The 21,059-nt window shown below is 43.9% G+C and overlaps 1 protein-coding gene across 1 annotated transcript in view; it reads right to left on the bottom strand.

The window, feature by feature from the left end:
- Nup133 (nucleoporin 133) overlaps positions 1 to 20,600 on the bottom strand; it is a 53,446-nt gene extending 32,846 nt beyond the window's left edge. The window contains exons 1-9 of the mRNA XM_036188525.1: positions 20,141 to 20,600; positions 17,906 to 18,024; positions 14,892 to 14,995; positions 12,032 to 12,139; positions 9,290 to 9,424; positions 7,887 to 8,057; positions 6,208 to 6,363; positions 5,346 to 5,416; positions 755 to 902 (exon numbers count right to left, since the gene is read on the bottom strand). Coding sequence (XP_036044418.1) covers positions 755 to 902; positions 5,346 to 5,416; positions 6,208 to 6,363; positions 7,887 to 8,057; positions 9,290 to 9,424; positions 12,032 to 12,139; positions 14,892 to 14,995; positions 17,906 to 18,024; positions 20,141 to 20,319 — 1,191 coding nt within the window. The 5' untranslated portion in view covers positions 20,320 to 20,600. The remainder of the gene's footprint in view (positions 1 to 754; positions 903 to 5,345; positions 5,417 to 6,207; positions 6,364 to 7,886; positions 8,058 to 9,289; positions 9,425 to 12,031; positions 12,140 to 14,891; positions 14,996 to 17,905; positions 18,025 to 20,140) is intronic.
- Positions 20,601 to 21,059: the final 459 nt, after the last annotated feature.

Genomic DNA, 21,059 nt, shown 5'->3' with positions numbered 1-21,059 from the left:
ATAAATAAGGGCTAGACATGGTTACATACACCTTTAAAACCAGCACTTGGGAGGCAGAGGCAAGCAGCACTCTGTGAATTCCAGGGTGAGCCAGAGTGAGACTCTGCCTCAAATAAATAATAAAGACTAAAGAGAATTAAATGCTACACAAGGTTAAGGGGTATGCTGCACAGCTGCCATAGCTTCCCCGGTAAATATCAGTTATTAGATAATGTCTTTAATTGCTGTTTACATACTCAGCACTAGTGCAACTATCTTCCAGTGACTTACTTTGTAGAATATGTAAATACAGCCATTCCCTAGGCACATAGAATTCTTCCATAATATAAAAGTCTCAAAATTAAACCCCAGGAAGATAGGGTGGCACACACCTATAATATCAACAACTTGGGAGATAAGAGACAGAAAGATCTTGACTACATAGTCAGACTGGGCTACACAGAGTGACCCTATTTCAAATACAACACGCACGCACGCACGCATGCACAAATGCATGCACCAAAATCTGAATCCAAGTATTTCACCATGCACCTCATCATCAAATTTCCTTTCTACTCAAGAAAGAGCTACAGTAGAAGTCAGAGGACTGGCTGCTGGCTACCTTCATTGTCATCTTTCGAGAATTTGAGATGGAAAAACAAAAAAGTAGTAATATCTGAAAGTATTTCCAAATCTTGCAAATGACACCTTAAAAGACACCAATGGTCGGTCATAAAGGAAGCTGATGTTGTGGCTTCTGTGTGATTTTACTTACCTGGAAAGGTGGGTTGTACTGAGTAACTTCTACGGTGATGGTATCTGACATTTGGTTACCATTGTCTTCCACTGTTATCAGAGAGTAATAGATGAGGCAGGGACTGTCTCCCAGGTGCCACGCTGCTGCCAAAACCAGGAGCCCATCACTAGATAAGAGGGGGAAAAAGGTAGGCTTCTTGTGTATGTGTTTTGTTGTTGTTTCTTTGAGACTGTTTCACTATATAGCCCTGGCTGTTCTGGAACTCATAGAGCCCCAAAAGCATGTGCCACCACACCCTGCAAGCTTCTCATAAAAAGTATGCCAGATTACTACAAAATTAAATACATTCACCATACATGCTAGAGTCCTGCACCTACATATTTACCCAAGGGAGAAAAAAAATATTCTCACATTTGCCTTCATGTAAATGTTTACACTGACTTTGTTACAGTAGCTAACCTGAAAACAACCCAATGTCTTCAACTGATGAGTAGATAAATCCTGGTCTCTCTCTATATATATTCTCTTGAATATTATTTAGCAATGAAAACAAAGAAATTTCTAAATTAGTTTTAAATCCACCACATCAAAGCTATATTTACAGTACATGATTCATTTATACACTATTCTGAAAAAGACAAAACTTTGAGGGCTGGGGATTTAGCTTGGTGGTAGAGCGCTTGTCTAGCAAGTGCAAGGCCCTGGGTTCGATCCTCAGCTTAAAAACAACAACAACAACAAAACAAAACAAAACAAAACAACAAACAAACAATAAACCTTTGAAGATAGAACAGATTAATGACTTTCAGGGGCACAAAGGAATTTTGGAGGAAAAGTGATCTCCTTCCCTACCTTCTTCCCCCTCCCCTTATTTGAGGTTCAAAATCTGCCTATATGTAGATACTGCTCTACCACTGAGCAACACCCCCAGCTCTGTTCTATGTCATGATTATGGTCCCAGCATTTGGGAGGCAGAAGCAGGTGAATCTCTGTGAGTTTGAAGCCAGTCTGGTCTACAGAGCTAGTTAGGATAGCCAAGGTTACACAAAGAAATTCTATCTCAAAACAACAAAACAAAACAACAAAAAAAGATGACTATATGCACTTAGCAAGACTCACAGAATTAAAATCAAGCATGGATGGTGGCACACACCTGTAATCCTATTACTTGGGGCATGGTGGCAGAAGGACCTGGAGTTTAAGGCCAGCCTGGACTACATGAGAGGAAGCAAGCAAGCAAGCAAAACCTCATAACTACAATACCAAAATGGATCAATATCACAACATGTGAATTATAGCACAATGAACCTGACCATAAACATTTTTTAAAGGATCAACACATGAATCTGGGAATTAGAACAGTCCATTCCTCAGGCGAAGTAGAACCCAGGCCTGGATCTAATGCTGTGATACAGCCACCTATGTTCACTTAGCACTGCTGAGGTGGTACTCTTGTTACTCTGGACTGCATAGCCTGAAACATGGACCTAAAACACTTCAGAGGTAAGTCACAGGGGATTGATTAATAGTGTGTTCTTCACAATTTACCTTTGGTTAGAGAAAACAAAAACAAAACCACTTCGTTTTCAGTTTGAACTCTCAGTTCTAGAAATCCAAGCTGCTGTTTAGGTGAAAACTCATTTTTTTGCTTGTAAAAGCTTATATGTTCTTAACCTATGTTGTTGTGCAACAAAAAAATTAAATATTAAATACAAATTCTTCCAAGGGAGCACTGTGAGCAACTTTCATTCAAGGATCTGAGATCTATGGGGTAGCAGCACCTCCTCTGGGCAGCTATTTCTAAGCACTGCAAGGAGGGCCCAGGGGACGCTCCTCCCTTAGTTCTCCCCGGCTGCCACGCAGACAACCAAAGGAATTCAGGAAGTCCAGCTCACATGGCAGCACACTGGTACCAAGCGAATGTTACAAGTGAGGCCTCAGAGGAGAAAGCCATGGTAGTGTCCTCTCTATACCAAGCAGCTGGCACAGTGGGTCATGTCTATGTCAGGGTTGTAAGAAGGGGTCACTAGCAGTGGTGGAGGCGCACACCTTTAATCCAAGCACATGGGATGCAGAGCCAGGTGGATCTCTGTGAGTTTGAGGCCAGCCTGGGCTACAAAGCAAGATCCAGGACAAGCTCCAAAAGCTACAGAGAAACCCTATCTCCACCCTGTTCCCCCACAAAAAAGGAAGAAGGGGTCACTAAAGAGTGTATCACCATGCTACCAAGTGTGGAAACTCATCTAACAGTGTTAACAAAGTAGTCCTAGGGCCATTATTCCTTGACAGCTTTTTTTTTTTTTTTAACCCAAATTCCTAATCTGAAAAGAAAACACAGGGCTAGAGAGACAAGACAGTTCAAGTGCTATGAGTACTTGTTACTCTTCCGGGGAGTGAGATCAGTTCCTGGTACCCACAACAGGAGATCAGGAGGATCACAATCATGAAACTCCAGCTCCAAGGGATCAGGTGCTGTTTCCAGGCCTCTGCATGTACACACATGTGCAGGCACCCCCCCACCCCACCCCCACTACGAGAGAAAGAGAGAGAGCGAGCGCGAGAGAGAGGAGAGGAGAGGAGAGGAGAGAAGAGAAGAGAAGAGAAGAGAAGAGAAGAGAAGGGGGGAGGGAGGGAGGGAGGAAGGGGAGAGAAAGAATGTAAATCATTAAAAAAACAAAAAAACCACACTTGGGAAGCAGAGGTAGACAGATCTCTGTGAGTTCCCAGGCCACACAGTTACACAGTAAGCCCGTCTCAAAACAACTCCTCCCTCAAAAAAATCCATGAAGTTATTTTTGATAGTGACAATAATAGGCACATAGGTACATAATCACAATTTTACAGATCAGTAAAACTTTGACAAATAGTTTATATAAGAATTTACATATTGGGGCTAGAGAGATGGTTCAGCAGTTGTAAGCACTGGTTTCTCTTCCAGAGGACCCAGGTTCGATTCCCAGCACCCATATGGCAATTCATGGCTGTCTGTGGATCCAGTTCCAGGGGACCTGACACCCTCACACAGACATACATGCAGACAAAACACCTATGCACATGAAATAAAAATTTTTAAAAAGTAAAATAAAGGAGAATCTACACATTAATAAACTGAAATGGAAAATCTCAATCAGGCATGATCACACATGCCTGTAATTCCAGCACTCTGGGGACTGAGTCAGCAGGATCCCAAGCCTAAGGCTAACATGCTACAAAGAAGACTGTTACAAAACAAAACCCTAAGTTTATATCTACAATGAAGAAAGCTCAGCCTTATCAGTAACAATCCAATAAAAATTCCTAAGTCTGCTCACTTGAACACGTAAGCTCAGATTGTGGCTATGAAAAAAAACAGCAAATTATCAGTAAGAGTCAATGATGACAAAGGAGACATGATGTTCTCACACAGAAGAAACCTCATACACTCCAATTAATGAAAGCTCATGACTGAGAGAGAACAGTCATCAAGAAGACAGAGAACAAGAGTGCTTTCCAAGTTTCTCAAGGACTTATGTCACAGAAGAGTGGAGTCTCAGAGCAGCAACTCCTAAGCATGCTTTATTCCTCATTCTCAACCTAAAAAGGTTATGGCAAGCCCAGAGGGCCACACCCTAAATTTCCAAAAGTCAGATAAATGAAATCAAGTATGGTCTTTAATAAAAATGCTTGTAGAAATTAAGGAAACACTATCATTTTACCTCGTTGGTAGCTTTTCCAGGGTCTTCAAATACTGCTGAGAAACATGTTAACAGTCTCAATAGTGCCAGTGAGATAACCACACATCACTGTAACAACTGTAACACCCTTCTGAGAAACAACTGTGCTATACCAAAACCAGAACACAGTAAACACAACTCTGAAACACATGAAGTCTTTAAGTGCCAGGGGTGGTGGTACACACCTTTAGTTCCAGCACTCTGGAAGGCAGAGGCGGGCAGCTCTGAAGTTGAGGCCAGCCTGGTCTACATAGTAAGCTCCATGCCAGCCAAGGCTATATAGTGAGACCTTGTCTCAAAAAGGCAACAAAAGTCTTCAATTTTGTTTGTTTGCACTAGGGTCTTGTATATAGCTCAGGCTGGCCAGGATCTGACCTCCTGCCTCAGCCTTCCTGAGTGCTTTGGCCACGAACTGAGCTGCCAAGGCCTGCCTGAGAACTGCTGCTAAGAGGAAACTCACTCCAAGCATAAGTCATGCTGAGTCTGGCTTGCAGTGGATGGACACAGCCTCATCACAGCTTAGCCAATGACTACGGGATACAAGAGCTCCTTCACTGACAGTGATGAGAACCTGAGAGCAGGGAGACTACTATTCTGGACTCCCCTGGCAACAGAAAGGAGGGGGTGTTTGCCTTAAGATGGAATAAAGACAGAGCTGGTCCAGCTATGCCAGCCAAGAAGCTTCAAGTCTAACAGGGACAGGAATACACCACTTACAGCTGAGGAATGTTTCAATCTCCCACATGAACCGCATCACTATGTAAGGAACAAGAGACCACCCAGAGGCTTAAGAGACCGTGAGAAGAGCAGTGCCATCAAAGCAGGCAGCAGGACACACATTACCACAAAGATGGCAACTTGTTACCCAACTTCCTTAGGACAAGTTAGTTGCTTACCAGTTTTGCTTCAAGTCCAAATACTGAATGTTGACCCCTTCTTTAATAGCTTCGTAGTTACTCTCAGATCCCTAAATGGAAATAGCAAAGTGTAAGCAAACTCCCAGGATTTACTGTGTCTTTCTTTCCATCCAATGAACTCTGAGCACCTGGAAAAGTGTTGCATCCATCTCTCTGATATCGACCAACCTGGTCTACATAATAAGGCAGGGCAGTCTAGTGAAATCATGTCCTTTTTTTTGGGGGGGGAGGTGTCTTTTTCGAGACAGGGTTTCTCTGTGTAGTTTTGGAGCCTGTCCTGGTACTCACTCTATAGACCAGGCTGGCCTCAAACTCAGAGATTGCCTGCTTCTGCCTCCCAAGTGCTGGGATTAAAGGCGTATGCCACCACTGCCTGGCAACCCTGTCTTAAAAAAAAAACTAGGTCAGCTGGGTATGGTGGCACATGATTATATTCCTACTGCATAGGTAGCGAAGGCAGGAGAATCAACTACACAGTGAGTTTGAAGCCAGCCTGAGCAACATGAAACTGTCTTATATCTTGCCACACCACAAATTAGCAAATTAACCACTGATTTCTATTACAGATAGGGATTAAACACCCAGTTATACTTATTTATAAGTATATATAATAAGTTGTATATATACTACTTATTACATAGAAATGTGTTTCAAGGAGGCAGATGGGATGACCTTGGCAATGCTTACCTATAATTCCAGCACTTGGAGGCTGAGGCAGAAGGACTTAAAAGAGTTCACAACCAGCCTGGGCTACAGAGTGAGTCCCTGTCTCAAAGAAAACAAAGAAGGAATGAAGTTACATACCATAAACAAGCCAGAAATAGCCATTACTGTTCCTCACCCAAATAGCATCAGTAATGCTTTCCTTCAGGGCTCTGTGCATATCCCAACTGTGAGCCTGTTTTTCTGAAGAATCATCCAGTTCCCATTTACAGATGTTTGAACTTGTCAGGGTATAGAAACTTGATCTTCCTCTGTCCCACAGAACACTGGCCAGCTGTGCAGAGAGAAAGGGGGTCATGCTGAGATTGACTTCAACTTCATGTGCTTTACAGCTTTCTGACTAGAAATCTTTCCCCGGCTCTGTAGGAAGGAATAACTCTGAAACAGACCTTGAAAGCAAGGCGGAATCTCCAAAGGAAAGGCCTGGGAAGAGCAGAGCTGGAAAGAACAGAATTGGAAGATGGGAAAGTTACAGAATCCTCAGAGAACCAGTGTCTTATTAAATTGGAACTATATGTAAGAACTCTTTAAAGAAACCACAGCAGAGTCTTGAGTGTGTGTCTATAAACCTGGTGAGTCAAGGAGATGTGCATGGCTTTTGAGTCTAGCACTTGAAGGGAGCCTGGCAGGGAGGACACACATCAGACACGGGCATTATTTGTATGAGTAGTCACTTTTGTATGAAATGGATGTGTTTAAGTTGAATGCACACAGTGGTTTTTAGTTTAAACCCCCAGTGAAACTCCCATTTTTCCCATTACAGAGCAAGAAGGGCCAACAATGAGGCGGTCCAGGGCTTTGACAGAGAAAGAACATGGGATGAAATGCACCCAGAAGCATCTGGGGAACCACTGGACGTACGACAGAGAGGGAAGTGTAGTGACTATCACCACGGTTTGAAGCCTGGGTCACTTGAGAAAATGGATAGTGCCATTAACAGCAACAGACATGTCAAAAGATGAAAAATGGGCTGGAGAGATGGCTCAGAGGTTAAGAGCACTGCTTGTTCTTCCAAAGGTCCTGAGTTCAATTCCCAGCAACCACATGGTGACTCACAACCATCTGTAATGAGATCTGGTGCCCTCTTCTGGCCTGCATGGATATGTGCAGACAGAACACTATATACATAATAAATAAATAAATCTTTAAAAAAAAAAGGATGAAAAATGTGTGTTTAAACATGCTGTTTAGGTTTAAAGGACATTCAAGGGAACAAGTGAGAGTGAGAAACAAGCAGTATGTTGAGGAGCTGAGCTTTAATGCAGGCTTGAGTATGACAGCAGCTCACTACCTCAACCTCTTCGGCACAATGGAGAGAAAGGGCTCTGTTTCACAGAGAACCAAAGCAGCTGGCAGATCTAGGCCTATACGCTCCTCCTCCCAGATGGGTCAGGAGGGCAAATATGAGTCATCCACACAGAACTGGAGGTGTGGGAGAAGACACACTTCAGGCCAAATTCAGCCTTAAAAACTCATTACAAACTTCCATAGTAGAGCTGGAGATGTGGGTCAGTGATCAACAACACTTAAGTGTTCTTCAAGAGGACCCAGGTTCGATTCCCAACACCCACAAGGCAGCTCACAACTTTAACTCTAGTTCCAGGGGATTTGATGCTCTCTTCTGGCCTCAACAGGCACCAGGCAACCATAAGATGCATAGAAATACATGCAAGCAAATACTCATACACACAAAATTAAAAAGCAAACCCAAAACACAATAGCTTATATTCATATGAAACCAGTAACACTGTCCCAGGAAACTTTCAATTTAGAGTAAACAGCTCTTTGTAAACATACCATGAGGTCACTAGTAGGGGACAGAATCCCAAAAAGGGAAGAAACCTTTCGGCCAATCCCTGAGAGCATGCCTTGGCCCTGGGGCAGGACGTGCTGGTGAATCTTCCCTGAGCTTTCAGGAATTAATCGAATTAGCTGGCTCCCCACAGAGGACAGGATGAAACTTCCTCCCTGTGAACAAACAGAACAAGATAAACTCCGAATACATAGAATCTCAGGACCAAGAACTACCCAAAACACCTGTGACAAAGCCTGGTGTGGTGGTGCATACCTAAAATTCCAGCACTTGAGAGAAACTGAGGCAGGAGGATTACCATTAATGCCAGCCTGGGCTGCAGACCAAGATTTTGTCTCAATTGAAAAAAAAAAAATTTTTTTTTTTTGATAGACAAAACTTACCCTTACCTTAAATATACCTGAGAGGATTTTAAAAAGGTATAATATTCCATTAAAATCCTTTCACTAACTAATACACAGAAATACTCTTACAACAAAGAAAGTTTACCTTTTAAAATCTGAGTTTTAAATTAAGGGTTTACTATTTGTAGGTTTAATAAATGTCAGACTTCCTTTTCTTTTCTTTTTTTTTTTTTTTTTTTGAGGCAGCCTCACAAATTCATTCCAAGGCGGCCTTGAACTCAATATGTAGCAAAGGATGACGCTGAATTCCCTATCCTCCTCCTGAATGCTGGGATCTTAGGTATGCACTATTACATCTGGTTTAAGCAATGCTGGGGATGGAATCAAGGGCCCTGTGCATGTTAGGCAAGTACTCTGTTGTCCAAGTCCTAACCCTAGCCCCAGAATTCTTCCATAACTGCAGAGTATACACCAACAAGCATTCTCCTGTGTCTAAGAGTTAGTTTCCTTCTTTTTATTTATTTATTTTTTGCTTGTTTGTTTTTTTTGAAACAGGGTTTCTATATGTAGCCCAAGCTGTCCTGGAACTCAGAGATCTGCCTGCCTCTGCCTCCTGAGTGCTGTGATTAAAGGCGTGCACCACCAAGCCTAGCTTGTCTAAGAGTTTGTTTTCCGAGACCAGGTTTCTCTATGTAGCACTGGCTGTCCTGGAACTAGCTCTGTAGACCAGGCAGGCCTTGAACTCACAAAGATGAGTTCTCTATGAGAACTACCTGCCTCTGCCTCCCGTGTGCTGTGATTAAAGGTGTGCACCCAGCTTGTCCAAGAGTCTGTAATAGTTACTTTTGTAAAATAATTAAAGGGAATGAACCAACAGCCTACTGCCCCACAGAAAGGCCGCCCTGCTCCAATTCATACCATAGCCCTCACCCTCTTCTCTTCCTGCCTTTCCTTAATGCCTCCCAGGTCCCTGTGATTGTTCAGAATCCACAATTCCAGCTTCAGATCTTCCTACCAGTCCACACTACAGCTCTCATACACACCTGCACTGCTGTCAGGAACCTACACATCTTCTCGCCTCCCAAATCCACACAGGTCTCTGAGTAGGTGTCTTCCCTGGCGAGGCTGGGCCAGTAGCGGATGGACCCCTCTTTGGTAGCAACCATAACAGCAACAGCCTTAAAACAAAACCACAGTCATCAGCAACAATGGAAGAAGGCCTCAAACTCAGGAGCCTATGACATGATACTGATGAAAACAAGACTTTCTTATTTTTATAATAATTTTATTATTATTTTACATATTTATTTATTTATTTATTTTAGAGACGGTCTCACTATGTAGCACTGGCTGCCCTTGAACTCATAAAGATCTGACTGCCTCTGCATTTCAAGTACTGGGATTAAAGGTGTGTACAATCATGCCCATCAAAATTCTTTTTTTTTTTTTTTAAGATTTATTTATTATGTATACAGAAGAGGGCGCCAGATCTCATTACAGATGGTTGTAAGCCACCATGTGGTTGCTGGAAATTGAACTCAGGACCTCTGGAAGAGCAGTTGGTGCTTTTAACCTCTGAGCCATCTCTCCAGCCCCAAAATTCTTTACTTTTAAGATTATGCAACAGTAAAACCCGTCTTCACCTTTCTGTTCAGGTTTGTGAATTTTAACATGTGTAGATGGTGTAATCACCCACCCTAAGGGTACAGAACAGTTCCATCATCCAAACCTCCTAATGCTGACCCCTGATGGTCATGCCTTCCCTGCTTTACCCTGGCAACCGTTCCATCACTGTAGACTTGGCACTCTGAGAACGTCAGACAGCAGAACAGACGAAATTCCAACCCTGCTTCTCTATCTACCACAGCTTCCCTGAGGTTCCTCTGGGTCACTGCGCCAGTTGTCTGCTAAAGGACCCACTGCTGTTTCCAGCTTCAGCTCTGCAAATAAAACTGCTATAACACAAATGACTTTGTGTGTCTTCATTTCTCAATGAAATTTGCAGGTAGATGGACAGAACTGGAAAATATTCCATTAAATGAGATACCCAGGCTCAGGGAGCTAAACACTGTATGTGAAACACTCACATGTGAATCTTAGCTTTTACTTCTTACGTATTTTTATTCATGTGGCAGTGAGTTCATACAGAGATCAGGAAACTAAAATGGGGGAGAATAAGAGGTGCTGAGGGAGACGGGGCTGGTACTAGAACACATGTGATCTGAGGGTGGGATAAGGAACAGGGAGGTGGAGGAGCCAATTAAAGCTAGGTTATAGACCCTATAGTAGAGGCACACACACGCCTTTAATCTCAACACTTGGGAAGCAGAGGCATGTGGATCTCCATGAGTTCAAGGCAAGCCTGGTCCACATAGTGAGTTCCAGGACAACCAGAGCCACATGGTAAGACCCTGTCTTCAAACAAACAAACAAGCTAGGCTATATACAAAAATGCCTTAAGAAACTTAATAATATGTATATTTCTTTCTCTCTCTCTCTCTCTTTTTTTTTTTTTTTTTTTCCGAGACAGGGTTTCTCTGTGTAGCTTTGCGCCTTTCCTGGAACTCATTTGGTAGCCCAGGCTGGCCTCAAACTCACAGAGATCTGCCTGGCTCTGCCTCCTGAGTGCTGGGACTAAAGGCATGCACCACCACTGCCCGGCCTATTTTTCATTTTTTTTTTAAAGAGAAATGGCCAGGAATGGACTGTTAGGTCACAGGGCATGTGTACTCTTACTTTATAAGAAACTGGGAACCAATGTATGCAGTTTTACATCCCACCCAGGAGTTCCAGCTGCTCCACATCCTGTCTCATTTAGCAGTGCCAGGCTCATTAGCCATCCTATCAGCTGTGCAGCAGTGGTCACGGGTGTTGTCTGCACTGTTCCAATGGCAATGTCGCGAAACAGCTCTTCATGTGCTTATCCGCCATGCCCAGACTCTACAATAAAGTAATGTCTGTCGAAGACCTCGCCCTGTTTTGTTCTTCTTTCCTTCATTTATATATTTTATGTGTATGAGTGTTACCTGCATGTACATATATGCATCATGTACATGTCTGGAGCCTATGGAAGTCAGAAGGCATATGACCTCACCCCGCCCCCTAACTACGGACTAAAAGGACACCTGCCCCCCCCCCCAACTCCAAACTCTGAATTTGGTCTTGAGGATCAAAATGATGATTCCCTGGAACTGGAGTTACAGATTACTCTGAGCCACCACGTGGCTGCTGGGAATCAAACTGGGGTCCTCTGCAGGAACAATTAGGTGCTCTGGACCTCTGGACCATCTGCCTGTTTCTAAATTGGATTGCTTGTTTCCTCATCAAACTTTGCTTTGTGACTTTTCTGTATTCTGGATGTAAGTCCTTACTCTGTAGCTTGTTGTCTCATTTTCTTATTTTAGAAACGGTATTACTTGAGACAAGGTCTCATCAAAACTCCTGTTGGCCTGGGGTTTGATATAGACCAGGCTAACTTTGACCTCAAAGAGATCCACCTGTCTCTGCCTCCTCAGTGTGGGGATTAAAGGTGTATGCCACCACACCAGGCTCTCAATCAGCTTTATTTAAAAAAGATTTAAAAAATTATGTGTATGTGTGCACGTCTGCTTGTCTGTAGGTTCACCACCTGCTTGCAGGTAGCTGCAGAGGTCAGAAAGGATTGTCAGATCTAGAACTAGACTTACATACAGTCATGAGTCACCCAAAGAGGGAGCTGGGAACTGAACCCATGTCCTCTGCATGAGTTTCTCCCCAGTCCCTTAATCAGCTTTTCAGTCACCTACCTGAACGGAGTGTACTTCACCTGAGGTTGCAGCATGAGAGAGTGCTACCAGGTCAGCGCTCCAGGGGAAATCGCTAGGGGGCAGCTGGAGCTCTTTGCAAACAGAGAACTGCAAGACAGACAAATAGAAAAGCCTTCACCTTCAACCCAGTTTGTTTATTCTGACTTCTTTGTTTCCTCTGTGTATTTCATGTGAATTCATGGCCAGAATATTATTTTAGAGTATCCTTTCTTTTCACAGCTCTTTTTGAACAGGTACAACAGAGAATCTTAAGAGACACAAAAGCAGGAATACACAAATGCTAAAATGGACTACTGTATGAACTAGTCTGTGTGCTCATACTAGGCCGAGGGCTCAACTGGTTAGCAGTGGTTCTCAACCTTCCTAATGCTGCGACCCTTTAACACAGTTCCTCATGCTGTGGTGACCCCTAACCATAAAATTATTTCATTGCTACTTCATAACTGTAATTGTGACTGTTAAGAGTCGTAATGTAAGTAGCTGATAAGCAGGATATCAGATATGTGACCCCTGTGGGAAGGCAATCCACAAGTTGAGAAGCACTGTGTTAGGAGAAGTGACCAGGTATCCTGCAAAATTTTCCCAGCTGAGGTATAATTTATTTGACATGTAAAATTATTATAGCCAAAGAGAAATTATACCAAGTTTCCTTGAAACTATTTCTTAGGCTTGCAGCTGAACATTTTGCTCTGCTAACTCAGTACATTAAGAATTTTCCCTCACTGCTACTTCTAACCATACACATCCTTTCTAATCATCTGAGGGAGGACAGCAAGTCTGGAGACACCAAGTGTTAGGGAGGAAGGAGCCTGAGCTCCAATGGAACAATGACCTACAAGGTAGTGACAGTAGCTGGAAGTCGGGCTTGAAAAGAGGCTGCTGAGAGAATATTACAGACTTCATCGATGGGCCCACTGTTAGGAGCTGACAGCTCAAGGTTGACCTGCAAAGTGCACGCCTGACTCCAGCTTAGGAAAAAAGCATGCTCAGTTCTTCGTACATAAGCAGCTTAGCAAACTGCCCAGCACTGTGGTCCCTGAACATTCTCAAAGCTTCTAATTTTATTAAGTGCAAATAATACAGATTTTGCTTTAAAATTGAATGGTTGAAAGGATAAGGAAGACAGAAGGGCTCTCTGTGCAGGAAAGGAACCTGTTGGTTGAGTCTGGTCCCCTCATCAATGCTGGGGATTCTTTCTGAATCCTCTCCCGGATGGATTTCAGCTGAGTAGGGTAGTCTCAGCAACACCTCCAAGTTGTTGGGTTTCGCAGGATTGGTAGCTGGGCCCTGGGTTGGCCTCAGACAGTGTTCAGATCTGTTCTGGTCTCGTCCCACGGAGATGGCTCCTTCCCCGGGTGTTGGGATTAAAGGCATCCTTGTTCCAAGCTCTTGTTTTCACTAACTCCTCAGCGGGTGATAGCTCAGTTTCTGGTTTTTATTATGATTGTGTCTAGGCCACCACCTGGCCGCTCCACCTGCCTGCCTCTCAATGCTGGGGATTCTTAAGACTGGCTGAGGATCAGGGCTGCAAGGTCTATATTTATTCTACATGGAAGGGCAACATTTTAATTCCTCCCTTACACCTTAAGCCATTCCTATCAAAAGTTGATGTTAGCCATGGCCCCTCTTCTCCCCACCTGCTAATCATTTTGGAGTCTGAAGCAGGAAGAGACAGTAAGAGATTGGAGGGAGAACATTTGTGCTGATTTTCCAGGATTATCTTTTTTTCTCTCTCTTGAGACAGGGTCTATATATATAGCCCTAGGAGTCCTGAAACTCAATATGTAGACCAGGCTGGCCTTGAACTCATAAAGATCTACCTGACCTGTCTCTGCCTCTCGAGTCTGGAACTAAAGGCATGCACCACCACATTGGGCTGTTTTATTTAATTTTTAAAATTTATTTTATAAACATGAGTGTTTTGCTTACATGTGAGTATGTGCATTACAGGTATGTCTGGTGCCTATAGAGGCCAGAAGAAGGCACTGGATACCTTTGGAACTAGACATAAATGTTTGTGAGCCACCAGTGGCTGCTGAGAACTGAGCTGGGGTTCTCTGGAAGAGCAACAAGCACTCTAAACCACTGATCACCTCTACAGCCCTTTCCAGGGTCTTTAGAGGCAAAGAGGAGAGTTACCTCAGGAGAGAGATGGATGGGCAGAGTAACTCACAGGACAGGAATCTACATTCTCAGTGTGTGGGAATATGGGCATGCATGCACATACACACACACACAAACACCACTCCCCCCGACCCCCATCTCATGAGGCTTCCAAGGCTGAAAGTTATTTCCTCACACATGATGAAGGCTCTGAAACCCTGTTGGACTTTCATTAAGATGTAGAAAAAAAGCACTCAGCACAGTGTGGTACATGACAAGGTGCAGGATGCTGTGGTGGGTGGATTGAGCTGGTCCTCCAGAAAAACCTCAACTGCAAGGATAAGGCTGATCATCACATCAGGGCAGCTTGCAGACCCGAGAGAACACAGTGTGGAAAACCAAGTACGGAGAGCAGGAGGAAAAAGGACACGATCCAGAGCCCATGAAGCCCATGAATAACATCTCAAGCTCATGCTCATTTACATGGGCTGCAGTGCATCTTTTGAGAAGGAAGAAACTAGAGACATCAAGAAAAGTAAATTATTAAAAGAGGAGCAGTTTTGTTTTGTTTTTCCCCAACAAACAAACTATGAATTCACATTCGTTATTTCATATTATGAATTCCTAATGCTTACACAGATTGACCAGCATCCTTCATGAACTTTAAAGAATAAAGGCAAAAATAAAGAACCAGTTGGGACTCCTTTTCCCCACTTGTTATCTAAAGAGCCGTTACCTTAGTGACAGGTGACAGAGTAATCTTCCAGACGAGGAGTTTCTCTTTGCACACCAGGCAAGCCCACCCACCTTCATCTATGTGGACAGATAGCTGATCGTCAGCTGAGGGAAAATAAGACATACCATTAATCTCACATTGAGACTAAGAAGAGTTGTTCAGTCTCCTTATATCAATAGCTTTTCTACCATATTTGTCATCAAAACAGGTAACAGAAGCACACATACATTAACTCAGGGGCTGGCGAGATGATCAGTGGTTCAAAAGGACTTACTGCTCAAGCAGAGGGCCTAGGTTTGGTTACCAGCACCCACTCGGCAACATATAACCACCTATACAGAACTTCAGTTCTAGAGGATCTGATCCACCCTTCTGACACCCACAGGCTCATGCATATATATGGTACACATATATACTTAGGCATGCATATATAAAATTATCATAAACACTAATAACATAAAATTAATTTTAAAAAACAAGTCACATAACAATTTCCAAATATTTAGGAATGATCAATATCCAAAATGAGATTGATTTAGCTTTAATAATTACCTTTAGAAACATATCCAGGGGCTCAGCCATTAAAGGCTAGGCTCACAACTAAAAATATAAGAAACATATCCAAAGGCAAAAAATTTTGGGGTTTATGTTTAATACTCTTTCATTTTTGTTATAAAGACAACCTCAGCTAGGCATGGTGGCAAATGCCTTTAAATCCAGCACTCAGGAAGCTGAGACAGATGGATCTCTATGATTTTGAGGCTAGTCTGATCTACCTCTATCCCATCCTACCCTAAAAAATCAAAAACAATTTAACTTCTGCAAGAATTATTTATAATTTGATAAATCAAACAATAATCCTCCCATTAACTACTATTTTCAAAGAAAAAAACCCACAATCCTTCAAAAGAATATGATTTTCAACTAGAGCTCCTTAAAGATATAGTAAATCATTTCATCAAGAAACGCAAAGAGCATTGTTATTCAGGGAAAACTAAGTCAACGTACTACTATGTCTAAGCACCAGTGGTAAGCTTCCACAAATGTGTTCACAGTCTTGAGAATCTTAACTGATTTGAGCTTTGCTCTTTGCATATAGACAGGGCAGTGGTGCAAAACACACAGCATTGGAAATGAACGTGCTAAAATGTAGAATCATGCCCAAGCTATGCACAGCTTTCTGCTCAACTGGAGTACCCTGCTTGGGAGAGTTCTCAGCTCTCAAGCCTTGAAGATCTGACCTCATATCAGATGTGGTCATTTTATAATGAAGGAGAGTTCTTTAAGTCTGCACCACTTGTGGGGCGGTGGTGGCACACGCCTTTAATTCCAGCACCAAGGAGGCAGAGTCAGGCGGATCTCTGTGAGTTTGAGGCCAGCCTGGTCTACAGAGCGGGATCCAGGACAGGCACCAAAACTACACAGAGAAACCCTGTCTTGGGGGGTGGGGGAGTCTGCACCACTCTTTTCTTTGTAGATCCCAATTTCTAGAGACTCACTCTTGAATTCCTAGAGTGGGGGCTGTGTACTGCTTAAACACAGACTTGAGGCATGACCCAGAAGTATGCTGAAAGGTGTAAACATGGCATAAGTTAAAATTTCTGGAGTGACAAAGAGAGAATGAAGTGGGGAGGTGGGGATGAAAGCCAGGTGGAGAAAATAATGCACAGCAGAGGTTGGCAGCCTGAAAACCACCACCCTAAAGCCCCAGGGACTGGCAGCCAGGATGCCTACCTAAATCCAAGGGAACAGGAAACATTCCTTTTACAGGAGAATACTTCTACCCACTGTTATTCATGATAAGAATTAATTTGAAAAGTAAATGGGCTGGCTCAGTAAGTGCCTGCTGTTCAAGCCTCATGATCTCGGCTGCTCAAAGTCGTCCTCTAACCTCCACATGCCTTTGAGCACACTGAGTGACACACACACACACACACACACACACACACACACACACAAACTCTAAACATTTGAAAAAAAAAATTAGTGAGTGCTGAGATGCACTCTAACATTTGATCTCCCTTCAACACTTCCCATGATTTCAGTCACAAGCCACAGTCTGGCAAACATTGATCGCTTTAGGAAACTGTGGAGGTCCAGAGTTGGCCTGGACTAAAGTGACTTGGGTAGAGGTGAAGGCCTCTTGGTCTGCACTTCCCTCCTCACTCTCACTACTGCCTCGTCTGTGTCACTGGAGCCTCCCACCTCCTGCGCCATCTTTACCCAGCAGTCTTTAAAGGCACCGCGTGCAACCCTGTGATTGTGTCACATGAACTGTGGGACACCACACAGCACACACAACTGGAGGCAGAACTTGACCTTAAAACATCATTTAACCCAGCAGTGCAAGTTACTGCATTTTGAAATGTTTTAAAGCTAAGTTTCATATATCCAATCAACTCAAAAGTTGGGAATATCTGAAGTGGGCTGAAATTTATACACATCGTACTTTGACTCACTAATGACTTGATGTGATCATATTAGAAAAACTTACAGCCAGGCAGTGGTGGCGCACGCCTTTAATCCCAGCACTCGGGAGGCAGAGGCTGGTGGATCTCTGTGAGTTCGAGGCCAGCCTGGTCTACAGAGCGAGTTCCAGGAAAAGCGCAAAGCTACACAGAGAAACCCTGTCTCGAAAAAAAAACAAAACAAAAAAATAGAAAAACTTACTCAGCTTTACAAACATATGCCTCAATGATAGTGAAAATGAGCAGGCTGCCTACTTCTTTGGCAGACAAAGCCAAAATGTCATTGCATTTGACCTGGTTATTGAGTGATGTCAGGGGCAAATGAAAAGATGACACCTGGGCTGGAGGGATAGCTCGGTGGTTGGGAGCACTGACTGCTCTTCCGGAGGACTGGGTCAATTCCTAGCACCCACACAGCAGCTTAAAGCTGTCTGTGATTCCAGTTCTAGGGGACCTGACACCCATGGCAGAAACACCAATGCACATAAAATAAAAATCAATTAAAGTAAATAAATAAAAAAGAAGAAAAGAAAAGATGACACCTACCCTCAGCCAATGTCAGAGCTTCCATGATCTTAACAGGGAGAGACGATCCGAACATTCTCACGTCGTAGTTCACAGACTCTGATATGGAATGGTGAGGGAATATTCGTGTGGGTGTTCCTCTAAAGCAAAGAGACCAAGTAATATTACTTGTAATCTGAAATTTCCCACTATCTCAGCCTTTACAAATCTACACAGAAGAGATCTCTGATGAGGTATAACGGTGAAAGACACTAGCTTGTATGCATGCACTATGTAATTAACCACATTTTCCAACAGAACTTAGGGAAACCTGGTGTTTTAGTTTGCTTTCCATTGCTGTGATACAAACCATGACCAAAACCAACTTGGGGAGGAGTTGATTTCATCTTATACTTCCAGGTTAACAGTCCGTCACCAAGAGAAGTCAGGGCAGTAACTTACACAGGGCAGGAACCTGGAGGCAGGAACTGAAGCAGGAAAAATGGACAAATGCTGTTTACTGGATTGATCAGTTTGCTTTCTTATCCACTCCAGGGCCACCTGCCTAGGATGGCACTCACTACCCAGAGTGGGCTGGACCCTTCTACATCAAGAAAAAAAACAAAAAAACAAAAACGGTTGGGGATTTAGCTCAGTGGTAGAGCGCTTGCCTAGCAAGCTCAAGGACCTGGGTGCGATCCTCAGAACAAAATAAAACAAAACCCACAGGCATTTTCCTAATTGAGCTTCCCTCTTCTCAGATGACTCTAGTTTTTGTTGACAAAAAATAAGCAACATGCCTGGCTTTTGACCATAAGCTCAGTAATTAGGAGCACACGTCTACTTCTAAGATCAGTACTGTTAAGAACTCCTTTCAAAAGATAAAAGTCAAAGCCAGGCATGGAGAGGAGGCAGAGGCAGGCAGATCTCTGTGATGTTGATTTATAAATTTCCAACCATTAAGCTTCAATCAGACTCAGTATTTCTTGTTTTCATGCAGAAGGAATTCACTTAAAATTTTTATTTTACTAGCTGGGCGGTGGTGGCGCACGCCTGTAATCCCAGCACTAGGGAGGCAGAGGCTGGTGGATCTCTGTGAGTTCAAGGCCAGCCTGGTCTACAAAGTGAGTTCCAGGAAAAGCACAAAGCTACACAGAGAAACTCTGTCTCGAAAAACAAAAACAAAACAGAACAAAAAACCCAAAAAAACCAAGGAAATTTATTCTACTTTTGATTGTGTGTATTCATACACCTAAGTGCAGGTGCCTAGAAGCCAGAGGCATTGGAACCCTTGGAGCTGGAGTTGTAAGTTGGAAAGTGAGCTCAGATCCTCTTGAAGAGCAACAGGTGCTCTTAACCTCAGAGCCATTTTTCCAGAAATTCACTTTTGAAAGAGGAATAGAATAAATTTCTCTGGAACAAAGATTACCTGATTCTGGATTTTTGTATTATGAGGAGGAAGGTAACAATTCTACTAGACATGTGGATTGGGCACCACACCAACAGTTTTAGTAAATCTCAATCTCTCTCTCTCTGAAAGTGTTTTATGTAACCTAGTTACAATGTCACATTTTGTGGCCCAAAGTCCTTGCTTTGAAAAACCATTTTGCCAGGATTTGTAGGCTTTTATCATGAGTCAGATCTGTATGGAGAACTGTATACTGACTCTTATGACTTTGGTAAGGATGCTGAGATCCTGACATAAAGACGGAACTGTTAAATAAAATTATGATAGCACTAGCTTGCCATAATTTAATTGAAAAGTGGAGACAGAGGATTGAGCAAAAGCCAGCCTTGGGTACATAGCATGACCTGTTTCAAAGTGGGCAGGACAGTTCTGGGCTGCAGTTCTACACTAGATCACAAAGAGATTAGATCAAACCAAAATGAATCACTCGTGCCAAATGTCACAGCGTCAAACCACAACTTTAAACAAACAGCTCCCTGAAACTCACCTGATTTCCTTTCCTGTCTTTGTCACTATAATAACCACCTTTGCTTTAACCTTTAAATATCTGAAGCATGTTTCTATCTTACAAAAGCATTGCTTTGATACTCACAAGGTGTTTTCATTCTTTTCTGTAGCGCGAAGACTGAGTGAATTCATGAATTCAATGAAAAGTTAAGCAAAGGGAGTGCAAACGGAGGGCCACCATCGAAGGGAGGCAATGATATGCAAGAGTGACTACTTTCCAACTGTGCGGCAGCTTCCCCCGCTGCCCGGTTCACCTGCCCGCTTTGGAGCTGAACCTGCTGGTCGCCGAACCCCCCACTTACCTAGAGCTCACCGAGCTGCGCCGGCCTACCGGAGAGAACAGCACTGGCGAGCTAACTGCAGACCCCAGAGACAGACCTCTTCTGCTCGCCCTAGGCGTGGACGCCGGCCCAATTCCGACTAGTGGACCCCTTCGGGTCCCCGGCCCCGGGGTCCGCGGCGAGGAGACGGATGGAAACATGTCTTCAGGAAACGTAGAGGAAGCTCCACTCGTGAGAGAGAAAAAAGAGAACCTCGCGCGCCAGGAGCTTGAACACTAAGTGGGCGGGATAGCGCCTACTGATGACGTACAGGGGCGGGACGCTAGGCGATGATGTACAACTAGGGGAGGGAAGGCGCGTAGTGATGATGGCAAAGGTTGGTGCCGAGCTGCAAGGCGGGGTCGGAACTGGAAAGACGTGTTGATGTCACATCCAGTACGCGGAGGCAAGCGATCTTGAGTCCGAAGCTCTTAGTTCATGGTGTGGCTTGAATGCGGCCGTCACCTGGAGCGGTTCGGAGTCCAGAGCCCCCGAGGACATAGAGCTAGAGAAGACGCCCGGTTCTCCAGCGCTCAGGCTGCAGCTGACTCTCCTGGGGGAGCGCGGACTGGAGAAGAGAAGTCACCGTTCTAGTGTCTCTGTGTACGGTGGCGATTCTGTAGCGCGCCTTAAGATCGGTCCCACCCTAAGATCGGTCTCAGGCTTGGCTTCCCTCTGGACCACAGCTCCTGCTTCCCAGTCGCATTGTGCACTTCGATGGGTTTGGCCTACTGCCCGAAGCACGAAGAGGGCGGTTTCGTTCCGCCCCTCTCCCCTTGTACCCAGAGACACATTTCCCCCACCCCCGAAGTTCCAGAGCCTTGAAGAAGTCCTATGGGCAGGCATGCGCACAGCTCTACGTTAGTCTCCTGCGTCTGTTTTGGAGGATCGCGGTGCTTGT

The sequence above is a fragment of the Onychomys torridus genome, chromosome 5 (genome assembly GCF_903995425.1).
Source record: "Onychomys torridus chromosome 5, mOncTor1.1, whole genome shotgun sequence".
Classification (NCBI taxonomy): domain Eukaryota; kingdom Metazoa; phylum Chordata; class Mammalia; order Rodentia; family Cricetidae; genus Onychomys; species Onychomys torridus.
The sequence above is the reverse complement of the archived record's forward strand: the minus strand, read 5'-3'. Positions and strand labels throughout refer to the sequence as shown.